The following is a 15,550-nucleotide window of genomic DNA, read 5'->3' on the forward strand; positions in this document are numbered from 1 at the left end:
TTGACTTTATATGCTAGTAATATTTGCAAGTTAAGTTATATATATTATACAAGTAGAATCCTATTTTTACACTGTCTAGCTCAACCTAATAAATTTGTTTTCCATGAGATGGTTTTGGGACATGTGCAAATATTAAACTAATTAAAGGAAAATTCCTGTGTAAACTACTTTTATAGTTTACAAAGTTAATGTGCTTTTCAAAATACTGTGTTGATGATTTGGTGAGGGGAGGTTTGTTTTCCTGGGGGAGGAAGCAAAGAGCATTTTCTTTGGAAATTGGAAGATTGTTGACTGTCTTGGAGTTTTTGCCCTCAAACACAGTGCCCGTGTTTTAAGCAACAACAAAGATATTATGACTGTTAGTCATTAGGTGTCTACGAAGTTAGAGTAGGAGCAAGAATAGTTTGTAGTATTGAAGGAACTTTGAATGAATGGAGAGGTCAGGCTAGTTAGTGTGACATGAAGTCTGTTATGAATTCAAGGAAGCTCCTTGGGACTTGCTGTGCATAAACTTTGAGCTTCTATTTGAGTTTGATATAGATTCAGAAAGCAAAATATTTCAGGATAACCTTCAGTTAGTTAGAATCTACTGGAAGGTATTTTTGTACAATACATATATTTGATAACTGAAATATTAAGCATTTTTAGTAATAATCGCCATGAGTTTCAAAAGAATGCTTTCTTGTCTGAAAAAAGGGAGCACTTTTTTCTCTGTAGGGTAATAGATTTATTGGAGACTTCAAATGACAGGGTCTTGATTTTTAAAAAGAAGAAACTAACTGTAAAGCAAATTGATATTGTGAATGATTATGTATCACAGATGATGAAGAAAGGTAGTTTGGCTCCTTTTAAAAGAACAGTGATCAATACTCTTTCAAATTATTGTTTCTTTTCAATTATCTATCTATCTATATCTTACATTTTAAAAAGACAACTAATTTCTAAAATCAATGAATTATAAAAATGTTTTAAGAGATGAATTATCCACATTTCATTAAGACCCCCCCCTCCTCCTTTTTGGTTGTACAGTTGAATGCAGTTACAGCAAAAGGTAAAAACATGTTGTGGTTGCTTTGCTTTGGTTACTAATGAATACTACCTTTTTACATATTTTCCTCATATTTATTGTACAAAGAATATTCACTTTGTGTATGCATTTTAAAATAGGGCATCTCTTCATACTTATTCATGTCAGTATGAGAATTTTACAGTGGACTTCTTTTTTTAAATTAGTTTTGGAAGTAGTATAACAATTTTGATGATGTTTCTGAGAGCTCTTCTAAAAGGAATTCTTTCAGTACTTTTTGGTTATGTTTATGACCCTTGTTTTTTTAAGATCTTAACAGTGAAAGTAGAGGTTGTGATCATCTTGAAGAGGGGAGCAGAAACAAGAATGGTTCATGTTCTGATTCAAAAATGGAACCCACTCTGATTTCCAGGAAGAGAAAGAAAAGGCTTAGAAGTAATTTACCTGATTCTTATAATTCTACTTTGTATAACTCAGCAGAACTGACAGTAAGTAGAGGTATTTAGATGTGACATGAAGTAATTTGTGCTATGATAAAAATGAATTGACCATGGCCAAATGATGTTTTTCTAGCTTTATTCTTTTATCATCAGATTTCTTTGTCTATTTTTTAAATTAAAAAAGGATTTAAATGAAACTTTTTTACATTTCATACAGTTATTGAAACAAATTTTAAATATTACGAATGAGTTAAAAAGTTAAGTTTGCTCCTCCTTTGATTCCACTTGTTACTTAGTACATTGGTATACATTTCCTTCAGATGTGTTTTCTATTATTTTCCTTTATTTTAGCCAAATACTATTTGTGCTGTCCAGTTAATTGCTTTTTCACTTGGCCTGTAAAATTATCAGATTTATTTTATCAGTAGAAATTTACTTACCAACTTCTTTCAGCTTCTCTTATCTAGAGTTTGTAAGTAAAGAATTACCATTTTTAGTGCATATAGCACCTATTTTCAAAGACTTAGTATTGAGTAACAGTCCTATATAATAAAAGGCTAATATGCAAATACACTGAATGGTGGAATGACTGGTCGCTATGATGCGCACTGACCACCAGGGGGCAGATGCTCAATGCAGGAGCTGCCCCCTGGTGGTCAATGCACTCCCACAGGGGGAGCTCTGCTCAGCCAGAAATGGAGCTCACAACTGGTGAACGCAGTGGTGGTGGCAGGAGCCTCTCCCGCTTCCACAGCAGCGCTAAGGATGTCTGACTGATAGCTTAGACTTGCTCCCTGTGGGCTCCTGGACTGCGAGAGGGCACAGGCTGGACTGAGGGACGCCCCTGAGTGCACGAATTTCATGCACCGGGCCTCTAGTAAAAATATAAGAAGACAGCTTTTGATTTCTTTGATTCACAAGGCATTTCAGGACTTTCAGTATCTTTGAGTTATAATTATAAACATGACTTAAATTTATACAGTAACAGATGTGAAGGCAGTGATTGATTTTCACAATTTTTTATATTGTTATCTGATTAAGTTTTTAATTTTTTGCTCTTGTTACTAGCTACTTCTCTACAATATAGAGGAGAGAGCATGGCTCCTGAAGATATATAGACATGATGTCATATGGCTCTTTACTTTTATAAAATAAAACTTAAAAAAAATTCTCTCATTCTAAAGTTGACTTAGAACATGGAAGACCGTCTGAAGCCCTTGTAAATATGGGAGCCTCACCATCCTATCCTTTTAAAAACTGTTTAGGTGTCTGATTAGGCAGTATATCTTTATACTTGGGAGACAACTACAAGAGTAATGTAGTATAATTGTGTAGTTTTCTATCCCTTTATTATAAAAATGATATATTTTTACTTTTATATTCTCCTTTAGGAATTTAAACTTAAAAAAAATTCATTATGCTAGCCAATTTTGAAAAATGCTAATTTTTTGTATGCATTTATGTTCAGAAAGAACAAGAAAATGACTCAACAGTATCGCCTGAGTTTGAAACGCAAAGTGAAAACCATGATCAAGATCCAAAACTGCTTAAAGAAATTACACCTGAACCTATGAAAAGTGACTTTACTGAACTATCTTCACTTAATAGTCAGGAATTGGCTTTGAGTGCTGCTCCCAGAAGCACTTCTGACTGTTCAATCACTGAAACTGTTGAGAGCTCCATTTCCACTGATACTTTGGGGAATGCTACCCTGGTTGAGAAGGATGAGAAAAAGTTAAACACAATAGAAAAGCCTGTTTTAAGTGAACACAGTGAAGGCAATCAATCACTGATCTCAGCTGAACCAAGTAAGTAACAGGAGGATTATTAAGGTCTTAATTTTTTCTGCTCTACTTATTTTATTTCTTCTCTTGAACAAATTTGGCTAAGGCAATAAGAGATTTATGACATCACTGTGGGGTATATTAACTTTAGAAAAAAAAAGACTTGTGGTTTTGGGACTTTATGAAACTTATAATATTGATTTAGGTAAAAACAATGAAGTAATTTTTTTTTTTAGGTTAATATACTGTAGTTCATCTCATCAGATTTTAAAAGATCCTATAAGAATCATCATTATTGCCATTTAGTTGATGAAGCTGAAGTACACAGAGTTTAGGTGCTGTTTAATTATTGTCATTAATTTTTATTTAACTTTTGAGTATTTGATGTTGTCACATGGTACATAAAAGTATATACAATGAATAGTCTTCCACATCTTTCCCTAGCCATCCAGTTCCCTCTCCTGGAAGCAACTAATGTAATAGGACTTAAAGTACAGGTAGAGTGATGGTAAAATACATTACCAGGACTAGAACTTGTTCCTAAGTTCTTCTCATGGCTTCATATCTGCAGGTAACTGCTAAATAATAGTACTAATTTGAAATTATTGCACATAACTAGTATAAATCAGATAATGAATGAGTGATAGGCCAGTTTCTAAATTTAGAATAAAGTTGGATGATTAAATTTAATGGGATTATCAAAGATAAATAGCATTAATTAGAAGATCTCTTTTTGATAAGTGATTATTGAGACACATTTAAAAAAATACATTTCTCCTTTTTTTTTTTTTTTACATTTTTCCTTTTTAGTTGTTGTTTCCAGTGATGAAGAAGGACCCATTGAACATAAAAATTCAGAAATTCTTAAGTTACAATCTAAGCAAGACCATGACATCAGTAATGAGAATGAGAATATTTCTCAATCAGCATTGTCAGAACTACCATTGATTACATGTGAATCGGTACAGGTAATTTATTTCTGCCTTCTAGTAGATAAATAGTGAAATATTCACTTTTGGCTAAAACCATTTTTTGTTTCATCAAGGAAAATATTGTAATAAAAGTTACTCATTTCTTTTAGTTTGAATTTTGAGATTAGTTTCAGAGAAATATGTATTTATCTTTATTTTGAAGTGAAAGGATTATACCATTTTTTTCTGGCCATTTATATTATTCTATTACTTTAATATACTTATTTTTAATAGTTCTCATTAGACATTTAAGAACTTTATTGAAACTTTTTCTAGGGTAAAAGTTTCCAATATTTTTCTGGTCTTGCAATACTATAACCATTTGGACTTATTCCTTTCCCTCATATGCTATTAAGGCAATACAACATAGAGGAGAGAGCATGGCTTCTGGAAATATACAAACTTGTGTTCAAATCCTGCCTCTGCCACCAGTTTAAGTCCTTTTTTATTTTCCTTCTTACAGAACATAATAAATGATAGTCTCTGATTGTTTACTGTCAGCCACTTGTGTTTTTGACATAGCACTTTGAAGAGTCTAGCTCTAAAGTAAGATTCAAGTCATTTGTTGTCAGTGTTTGTTCATATTATGAACCTCTGATTATGTTGTTTTTAAGAAATGGTTATCAGTGACCACAAGTACAGAATTATGGTAAACTTCTGTCTGTTTGTTTTTAAATAATGTCAGAGGCTGTTATTCTGTAGAATGTGATGAAGAATTTGGTCAGTTTTATAAAAACAGTGTGATGGTGTGATTAGTTTCACCAGTATTTCTATTGCATTAAGAATTCCGTACAGAGATCACCTCAGCAACTATGTTCTGAATTTTTGTTAAAATGTAACCGTTCTTGCCCATTGGGCAATAGCATACTTGATGGGTTAGTTGTTTTTGTAATTAAAACAGTGTCATTGTTGATAATGAGTTCAAACTTCTAGAATCAGGGGTAGGAGACATCTGGCTAAGGCCAGCAAAATCATTTGGTCTGGCCCTGCCAAGCCATTAGGGGTGAGTTAATTAAATGTTTGACCAAATATAGCAGGCTAATTTTTAAGTTGATAATTTTGGCCCACAAATGATGTTATAAATATCCAAATGGCCCTTGGCAGAAAAATGGTTCCCCATCCCTTTTCTAGATGAATTATAGTTCCTTTGGCAGCATATAAGTTTACAATGCAGTATGAAAGATAATATTATAGGGAAATAACAGGCCCTGGCTGGGTAGCTCAGGCAGTTGTCGGCAAACTGTGGCTCGCGAGCCACATGCGGCTCTTTGGCCCCTTGAGTGTGACTCTTCCACAAAATACCGACTTCTGCGCATGGGTCACGAAGTTTCAATTGCACTGTACATGCGCACCCGCACGTAGTATTTTGTGGAAGAGCTACACTCAAGGGGCCAAAGAGCCGCAGGTGGCTCTCGAACCGCAGTTTGCTAACCACTGGGTTAGAGCGTCGTCCCAATACGCCAAGGTTTTGGGTTCAATCCCTGGTCAGAGCACATACAAGAAGCAAGCAACGAATGCATAAACAGGTGGAACAACAAATCTCTCTTCTCTCTGTCTTTCTCTGTCTCTCTCTCACCAATCAATAAAAATTAAAAAAATATATATTTTATTGATTTTTTTACAGAGAAGAAGGGAGAGGGGTAGAGAGTTAGAAACATCGATGAGAGAGAAACATTGATCAGCTGCCTCCTGCACACCCACTACTGGGGATGTGCCCGCAACCAAGGTACGTGCCCTTGACCAGAATCGAACCCGGGACCCTTCAGTCCGCAGGCCGATGCTCTATCCACTGAGCCAAACCGGTTAGGGCCAATCAATAAAAATTTTTTAAAAAGTAACATCTCCTGTAGAACTGACAGAACATGATCACGGCCAAATAGCAAATAATGTGGAGACCTACCAACATCTATAAGGCAGAATACCATAACATTGCCATATTTTCCTTGTTTCCAGTTTCAGGTGAAGTTATGAGACACATGGATTGCTCATTTTTGGGAGGCAGTTAGTCTTTACAAACTGTGATGCCCAATAAGAAATTATTTCTATTCTATATTGTAATTTTATTACTTAAACAGAGAAAGACAGTTTTCTCCAACTGATTACAATCACCTATAGTTGATTTGATTCCCCTTTTTACTTAGGGGATCAGAATAGTATAGTAAACAATAAAAGACAAGAATGACAAAAAATTCCATTAAGCAATCATTATGAACTGGGTTAAAAATAATGAGTACTGTGTAAGTTTTAGATGAGGACTAATATTTTCTAGAGGTAGGTAGAGAGTAAATACATGCATAATTGCTCTAGCGATAATTTATTTGGTTACTTGTGATGTTAGGCTTAAAGCAAGATAATGTGCAAAGGCAAGGCAAACGTGGAGTTGAAAAAGTCATTTTGGCACAGAGTAGAATTCAGTAGAGGTTGTGGGCAGCAGCTACTGCTGATACTGCCTGGTAATCTGTTGTCATTTAAAAGCAGAGTTCTGTAGTTGTTTGTGTTGAAGTGGTATGAATTTTGAAGTTTTAGGCAACTGGTTGGCTATCCTCAGACATAGATCATATAGTAAAACATAGATTTTATGTAACTGGTGGGTTTTAGGTATTTATATCCCTTTATTGCTCACTAAATTCTCAGTAGCTAAGAGCATCATCTTGTTTATGGAAGGAATTTTATGTGGTTGAAATAACTCTTGGATTGGCAATAGAGACTTGAATTTGTCTTAGCTCTACTTTTAGTAACTGCATTACCTTGGGCAAGTCACTTAACCAACTGAAACATCTATTAACTTAAGAAGTGGGAAAAAAGAGAACTACTTCATGGAGTGGTTGTGGGATGAAAAGAGAGAGTATATTTAAAAACTCATTTTAAACTAAATCACTAAATAAATCTTAATTTACTTCTATTGCGTTAACAATGAATAAAGGGAATATTGAGTTTGAAATCATGCCTTTGATACAGAGGAAGATTGATACAGTTCTAATTTCTAAAACTTAGACCTGGAATTAATTTAGGAATCGACTATTTGGAGTAATTTTCTCAAGGTAAATCATAGTTTTTAAGAAAAGTAATCTAGATAATATTTCCTCACAGTAACAACAGTAAAAAAATTCTTCAGTTCCATTAATAGTAATTTAAAGAAGTATCTGACTTTGGAAAAGCATTGTCAACATTTATATAATACTTAGGGTTATAAGAATTTTATAATTTATTCCTTGTTAGGCTTCATCTGAATTATGTCCTGCCATGGAAAACACTTCCTGTATTATGCCTAGTAATGAGATGGATCTACAACTGGATTTTATATTTACTTCTGTTTATATTGGTAAAATAAAAGGAGCTTCTAAAGGTTGTGTTACAGTAAGTATATCTAAATTTTTTTTTCTTTTTTTTAGGTTTGGATCTTAGACAAAGTATTTCATATTATCTTCTCTTTTTTTTAGTGCAAGTGAAAATAGAACTGAGAATAATTTGATATGGGACAATTTAAATTTGTCATACATTGAAACACGTCTTTAATTGGAGGGGGATTCCTAAAATCATAGGGGAATGTCCTAAAATTATATTTCTGATCTGACTAATGAAAATCATGTATAAAAACTACATATTTTTTGAGCTATAAAATTAACTTAGTGGTAAATTATATTTTTATTCAGGTTGTAGTTGGGAGCACAAATAAGACATCTCATTAAGGCTTATGTGAAATACTTCCTCTTCCAGGAATCCTTTTGTGATTTCTCCTTTCTAGCCAGAATTAACTTCTCCCTTTACTGTGTACTTATAGCACTTTGTTTGTACATCTACAATATTTATTCTGTATGTTTATAATTGTTTATATTCTTGCCTGAACTGCTCCATTAGACTTTAAGCTTCTTATGATAAAGAGCCATGCTTTTATTTATTTTTTAATTCTTCCACAAATGGCTAAAATCTAAGTAGGCCCTATAAACTTTAGTTAAAATGAATTGACTACATCAGATTATAACTTAAGTTTTTTCCTAGAAGTTTTATTGATGTTTCACTGTGTTAGAAATAAAGCAGGGAATATAAAAATAGTAAGACATGGCCTCTGCTTTCAAGAAGTTTACAGTATAACTAGAGGCCCAGTGCATGAAAATTCATGCACTCGGGGAGAGGGTCCCTCAGCCCGGCCTGTGCCCTCTCACAGTCTGGGACCCCTTGGGAGATGTCCACCTGCCAGCTTAGGCCTACTCCCCAGGGGAGTAGGCCTAAGCTGGCAGTCAGACATCTCCCTGGCAGCCCGGAAGCCCTTAGGGGATAGTGGACCTAAGTTGCAGTTGGACATTCTTAGTGCTACCGAGGAGGCGGGAGAGGCTCCTGCCACTGCTGCTGCGCTCGCAGCTGTCAGCCCGGCTTGTGGCTGAGCAGAGCTCCCCCTGTTGAGTGTCTGCCCCCTGGTGGTCAGTATGCGTCATTTGTTGTTCCCAGTCATTCCGCTGTTAGGGTCAATTTGCATATTACCCTTTTATTATATAGGATGGAAGCAATAGACACATAAATAGAGACTTTAGATTATGGTAAAATGTACAATGGAAATATGTACAATGGAAATATGTACAAAATGGGAATGAGTACCTGTATCTGTCTGGAAGAATCAGAGGCTACTTCACAGAGAAGAGAGTGCATGCTTTAAGTCATAAAGTAGATGTTTACTTGGTGACAGTGTGAGGTAAAACCTAATCCCAAAAGAGTAAACATTCTGTACAAATCCAACATATCATGTGAACTACAAATAATGGTAGCTTGTGATATAGTTAAAATCGCTTTGATTGAAAGCTCAAGAGCAGTGTTCCCTCATCACTAGTTTTCAGATATGAATGTTTTTTACATGCTTGGGGTGATTTTACAATTCTTCTTCAAGGGATTTTTTTTTTCACTTTTCATCACTCCCACCGCATTTTCCTTTTTTTATTTTAAATTCAGGTTTAACCAGTTATTTTGTTGAGTTCTTTGTAATGGCAAAATATTGGGTAACTTCAATATATGACAATAATTGATTAGCTGGAGAGGGAAATCAAATATAAATATTCAACAGTGGGTTGTTATTAATTAATATATTAATTGTTATTACACAGTCAGGTGGGCTTGTTATGGGCAAAAAATAAAACCAAACAAAAAACTAGAAATGAATAAAGGAGTAATTAAAAGAACACCTATAATCTTGTTTATCTAGAGAAAACTGCCCCTAATTCTAAATTGTATATCATTCTATAGTCTTTATATTAGATATATATGTTTAAAACATACATACTGTTTTGTAACTCACCATATGTAAACTAATTTAATTCATGTACCTGTTTTAAGATACTTGGATTGCCTTGTCCTTAATTCTTGACTGTTAGACATTTCAGGTCTCCCAGTATTTTGCTATTACAAATAATAGGGGACTGCAAATATTCAATAAGTGTCATAAAATATGTCTTAAAACCTGTTTGTTGGAACACTTCTTATAATTAAAGTAAAAAACTTAAATGTCTGATTATAAGAAAGTGGTTTAGTAAATCAAAGCAAATATATGCAGGTAAAATATATGCATGTGAGCAAAGCCTGAAAGGAATTCAGCAAAAATAAAACAGCTATGTTATAATGGAGAGAGCATAAACAATTTAAAAAATTACAAAAATATAATTAACACATTGTTTGCGGGTAGTTTTTATCGCACGCTAACAGGTGGCTCTACTACTTACAGTCAATGTAAAACGTATAAATATGTTTCCCGCATACAATGTGTTAAATTAAAAATTTAAAAAGTCGGCAGTTGGACATCCCTCTCACAATCCTGGACCGCTGGCTCCTAATCGCTCACCTGCATGCCTGCTCGGTTGCCCCTAACTGCCCCCTGCTGCTGGCCAGGTCACCCCAAACTACCCTTTCCCTGCCGGCCTGGTTGCCCCATGCAGCCTGCTTGTTCAGTCGTTTGGTCATCCCTCACTAACTCTACCCTGCCAGCCTGGTCATAGGCAGCCATCTTGTGAGGGTGTGAGGGTTAATTTGCATATCTCCGCTTTATTATATAGGGTAACACTAGTGCCCCGGTGCATGGATTGGTGCACAGTGAAAGGAAATTAGAAGGTGGCCAGCGGGGCAGGACTGGGCAAGATGGGCAGACACGCCCTGGAGCCCACCTCCCATGGTACCTCCCTGGATGCTGCACGTGGGGTAGCACTGTGGCTCATAGGTCATCTGTGGAGTGAGCGAGTTCCCTCCGGTAGGTGGGGTCCCTTGGCCTGGCCTCCGGGGATCGGGCTGAACCCGGCTCTCCGACACCCCGGAGTGGTCCTGGAGAACGAGAGGGCACTCTGCAAAGTTGCTGTCACTTGGCAGCTCCTGCATTGAGTGTCTGCCCCCTGGTGGTCAGTGTGCATCATACCTACTGGCTGGTTGGATGGTCTGTCGGATGGTTGCTTAGCCTTTTATATATGTTGATATATATTTATGGTTCAAGACAGGGCATTCACACTGGATGACTATTGTGCTGGCTATTTTAATTTTTTAATTTGACAGTACAAGGGAAAAGAGATCTAAACAGTCAGTATTGAATGTTTTAAAGATTCTTACGGCACATAGGTTGAAAATATCTGGTGTAGAGAATGCTGCAATAGATGTGAACATTTCGTGTTTAGATCTCAACTTTGTTGGTAGCAGGAAAATGTTTATGAAGTATCTCTTATGTTGAGAGAACTCTATGGGCTATTGTAACAAGTTATAAAAATAGCTCTTATGTTCAGCCTTTTTCTTACGTTAGATAGATGTGAAATGATTTCAGAGAACTGGGTTTACCTTATCCCCACAAAAACATTTTTTCCCCCACAAAATTATTTTTCTCATATTCTTACCTGGAGATTAAATTTTTGCTAGGAATAACGCTTTGCCTTTTAGAGAGGTTACATAATGGCTTAATCATCATACAAAGGTATAAGTGAGTATCAAATCCTTGCCAAGCTGAAAGGTTTGATAGGACAAGAATACTTACAGTGAAAGAATGAGAGAATAACATAGAAAGTAGAGGCCAAAGATGCACTACTTCTAGTTCATAATTTTGTAGTAATGACTATCAAATTTTAAAAGCATCACTCTTATATTCATTGTCTATCACTAGTTATTTTCATTTGCTAAGATATCTTTTATGAGATTAAAGACCCAGTGAAACATGTCAGAAGGAATTTGGCAGTGGAAAATACACGTCACATATACAGGGCGTCCCCCCAAAATGTATACACACATTGAGTATAATGACAAAGGCAGTGTTTATTAAAATACATTTCATTTTCATTTAACAGCTGTCAGCTGTTTAAGTGTGTATACATTTTTGGGGACACCCTGTATGTAGCAGCTGTGTGAAAGTGACAGAATAATAAGGTGAATTTGACTAAATTAAACTAGATAATGTGCTTATTAATCAGATGCTAGAATCTAATGATAATAGTTCCCCTTGATTAAGGGACTTATCTAAAGCTAAGAGAAGTTTAGTAAGTTACGTGAGTATCTACTTGCTATTTGTTTTAGTATAGATAATAGAGGTAGGATTTGAACCCGAAGATCAGCTTTTAATTCATGTGCATTTTGCTCGAATTTTGCTTTAGTGCCTAACTTACACTATGAAATATGATTTTTATATTTGTGAAACTACAATATGAAATAATTTTTAAATTGGTAAAAGTAATGGAGTCACAGTAAATCTGTGATTTCACTGAACATTGTTTCTTATTTATTTGGAACTCTGTTGACAGTTAATTTAGGTACCCATGTACCAAGACCATGTTTGATTTTGTTTTGTGCTCATAGACTGTACCCCTGATTTAGTTGACAATTTTATAAATGTGTTGCTCAAAAAAGAAACCTAGCTAATGAATAAATAAATAAGCATGAATTCATTTGGCATTAATGGAAAAACAAATGTAAAAGCACAAGCCTATTTTAGATGGTACATGGAAGATTTAGGTGTGCTCTACAACCCTTGAGAGTTTATCATAAAAGCAACGCTTAACCCCTAGAGTGCTGGGGAGCGCGATTGCGCTCCTCCTGTCTTTCGCTAAAAGTGCCGGGAGCGGGAGCGCTGTCGTGCTCCTCTGCAGTGTCACTATTAGATGCTAGTAGTTCACTCTTTATTGACAGATGGCACCTAAGTGCAGATTACTTAATGATGCCGCATGTTTGTAGTTCTAAAATTGACCACTGGCATTTATCTGGCTAATTTTTCACAGGTACTACGATTTTATGAAGTTTACGCAGATTTTGTAGCCCTAAAGCTTCGAAATGGCATCCAGTTCTAAGTCTGCTTTTATTAGTGATGATGATATTGCTAAATATGTCAATTCTTATTAAGGCTTAAACAGTATCTTCATTCATGTATTCAAAGTCAACATTAACCCTTTGAGTGCCAACCAATATCCTAGGAACTATGCTAAAATTGCCAAGGCATTTTTGCTGATTTTACAGCAGTTTAGGAAAAAAATTATGAAAATTAGCCAGATAAATGCCAGTGGTCAATTTTAGAACTACAAACATGCGGCATCATAAGTAATCTGCACTTAGGTGCCATCTGTCAATAAAGAGTGAACTACTAGCATCTAATAGTGACACTGCAGAGGAGCACGATAGCGCTCCCGGCACTTTTCGGGAAGACAGGTGGAGTGCGATTGCGCTCCCCAGCACTCTAGAGATTAATTTTATTTTAACATTATATGTTTTGTTCAAATTTTTTTCTTACTAGTATTTTATAATACAATCAGCAAACAATATATGTCAAAGATGATAACAAATGTAATAAAGGTTTTCTTAAGTTTTTGAATATGTAACTTCATTTACTTGCAATTCATTTTTTTTTCCCTAAACTGCTGTCAAATCAGCAAAAATGCTTTGGCAATTTAAGCATAGTTCCTAGGATATTGGTTGGCACTCAAAGGGTTAAGGAGGTCAGATATACAGATGAGGTACCTAGAGAAAATTAGTGTCGTGGCAGAAGGAGCAGAAAGAGCAAGAACCTTGCTGAATCCTTAGTTTGAAGGGAATTTGTAGCATGAAACAAGAAAGATGAATGCTGGGAATGTCAACAAAGCCAAAAATTACACCCTGTTTTGTGATTGGTTTATTTACTAGTCAGTGACACCTTATTTATCCAAGTCAGTGACATCTCTTGGCGGTTTCTTTTGAACTTTGTCTTATTTCTTCTTTAAAAATTCAGGAAACATTTTTGAAAAATATACTAAGTAAAGTCTTACTTGCTTTTTAAAATGAGCACATTGAGATTTAAATTATTTACACAGGGTTCTTTTTTATTTAATTTATCAGGGTGATATTAGTTAATAAAAGTATATAAGTTTCAGGGGTGTAATTCTATAATACATCACCTGTATTGTGTGTTCACCCAAGTCAAGTCTTCCATTACCATTTATTTCCCTTTAACCTCTCCTGCCTTTTCCCCTCCCAATCCCTTTTCCCTCTGGTAAACACCATACTGTTATCTGTCTGTGAGGTATTTATTTGTTTAATCCCTTCACCTTTTTTATCCAGTCCTCTACCCCCTCCTCTCTTACTGCTGTCAATCTATTCTCTCTATCTATGGGTCTGTTTCTATTTTGTTTATTAGCTAATTTTGTTGATTAGATTCCACAAATACTAGTAAGTGAAATCATATGGTATTTGTCTTTCTCTGACTGGCTTATTTCACTTAGTATAATACTCTCCAGGTCCATACATGTTGTTGCAAAAGGTAGGATTTCCTTCCTTTTTTTTAATTTATTTTTTATTTTTTATAGCTGAGTATTATTCCATTGTGTAAATCAGTGGTTCCCAAACTTATTTGGCCTACCGCCCCCTTTCCAGAAAAAATATTACTCAGCCCCTGGAAATTAATTTTTAAAAAATTTTAATAGCAGTTACTCATCGCCCCCAAATGCACCTGTGGCCATCACCGCCCCCCTGGATCACTGCAGCGCCCACTGGGGGCGGTAGCGCCCACTTTGGGAATCACTGGTGTAAATGTACCAGAGCTCTTTATCTACTCATCTCCTGTTGGATACTTGGGATGCTTCCAAATCTGGGCTATTATAAATAACCTGCCTGCCTGCCTGATCACCCCTAACTGCCTCTGCCTGCCTGCCTGATTGCCCCTAACTGCCCTCCCCTGCCGGCCTGATCTTGCTTCCAACTGCTCTCCCCTGCCGGCCTGATATAGCCCCTAACTACCTCTGCCTGCCTGATCGCCTGTAACTGCCCTCCCTGCCGGCCTGATCGCACCTCAACTGCCCTCCCCTGCCAGCCTGATCTCGCTCCCAACTGCCCTCCGCTGCCAGCCTGGTTGCCCCAAACTGCCCTCCCTTGCTGGCCTGATCTTTTTCCCAACAGCCCTCCCCAGCTGGCCTGATCTCGCCCCAACTGCTCTCCCCTGCCGGCCTGATCTCGCCCCCAATGGTCCTCCCCTGCAGGCCTGATCTCGTCCCCAACTGCCCTCCCCTACTGGCCAATTTGGTTCTTTTTTTTTTGAGTGGTTGACAATAGTTATTTTTAATTTTTTTATTTTTGTCATTTTTTTAAATTAAATCTTTATTGTTCAGATTATTACAGTTGTTTCTCTTTTTTCCCCCATAGCTCCCCTCCACCCGATTCCCACCCCACCCTCTGCCCTCAACCCCCCACCCCACTGTCCTCAACCATAGGTGCACGATTTTTGTCCAGTCTCTTCCCACATCCCCCCAAGAATAGTTAGTCCACTCCCTTTCTATGCCCCTGATTCTATTATAATCACCAGTTTATTCTGTTCATCAGGTTATTTATTCACTTGATTTTTAGATTCACTTGTTGATAAATATGTATTTGTTGTTCATAATTTGTATCTTTACTGTTTTCTTCTTCTTCTTCTTCTTAAAGGATACCTTTCAGCATTTCATATAATACTGGTTTGGTGGTGATGAACTCCTTTAGCTTTTCCTTATCTGTGAAGCTCTTTATCTGACCTTCAATTCTGAATGATAGCTTTGCTGGATAAAGTAATCTTGGTTGTAGGTTCTTGGCATTCATCACTTTGAATATTTCTTGCCACTCCTTTCTGGCCTGCAAAGTTTCTGTTGAGAAATCAGCTGACAGTCGTATGGCCACTCCCTTGTAGGTAACTGATTTTCTTTCTCTTGCTGCTTTTAGTATTCTCTCTTTGTCTTTTGCTCTTGGCATTTCAATTATGATGTGTCTTGGTGTGGTCCTCTTTGGATTCCTTTTGTTTGGGGTTCTCTGCACTTCCTGGACTTGTAAGTCTATTTCTTTGACCAGGTAGGGGAAGTTTTCTGTCATGATTTCTTCAAATAGGTTTTCAAT

The 15,550-nt window shown here is 36.3% G+C and overlaps 1 protein-coding gene across 2 annotated transcripts in view; it reads left to right on the forward strand.

Moving 5' to 3' along the window:
- SENP7 (SUMO specific peptidase 7) overlaps positions 1-15,550 on the forward strand; it is a 159,214-nt gene that overhangs the window by 111,006 nt on the left and 32,658 nt on the right. The window contains exons 8-11 of one of the 2 annotated variants that reach the window (XM_070406058.1): positions 1,337-1,515; positions 2,936-3,275; positions 4,062-4,219; positions 7,442-7,579. In XM_070406058.1, the coding sequence (XP_070262159.1) occupies positions 1,337-1,515; positions 2,936-3,275; positions 4,062-4,219; positions 7,442-7,579 (815 nt within the window). The remainder of the gene's footprint in view (positions 1-1,336; positions 1,516-2,935; positions 3,276-4,061; positions 4,220-7,441; positions 7,580-15,550) is intronic. The other variant, XM_070406059.1, reaches the window with a different exon arrangement.

Source organism: Myotis yumanensis, unplaced genomic scaffold, assembly GCF_028538775.1.
Source record: "Myotis yumanensis isolate MYYU_CA2020_CCGP unplaced genomic scaffold, mMyoYum1.0.hap1 SCAF_2, whole genome shotgun sequence".
Lineage (NCBI taxonomy): Eukaryota > Metazoa > Chordata > Mammalia > Chiroptera > Vespertilionidae > Myotis > Myotis yumanensis.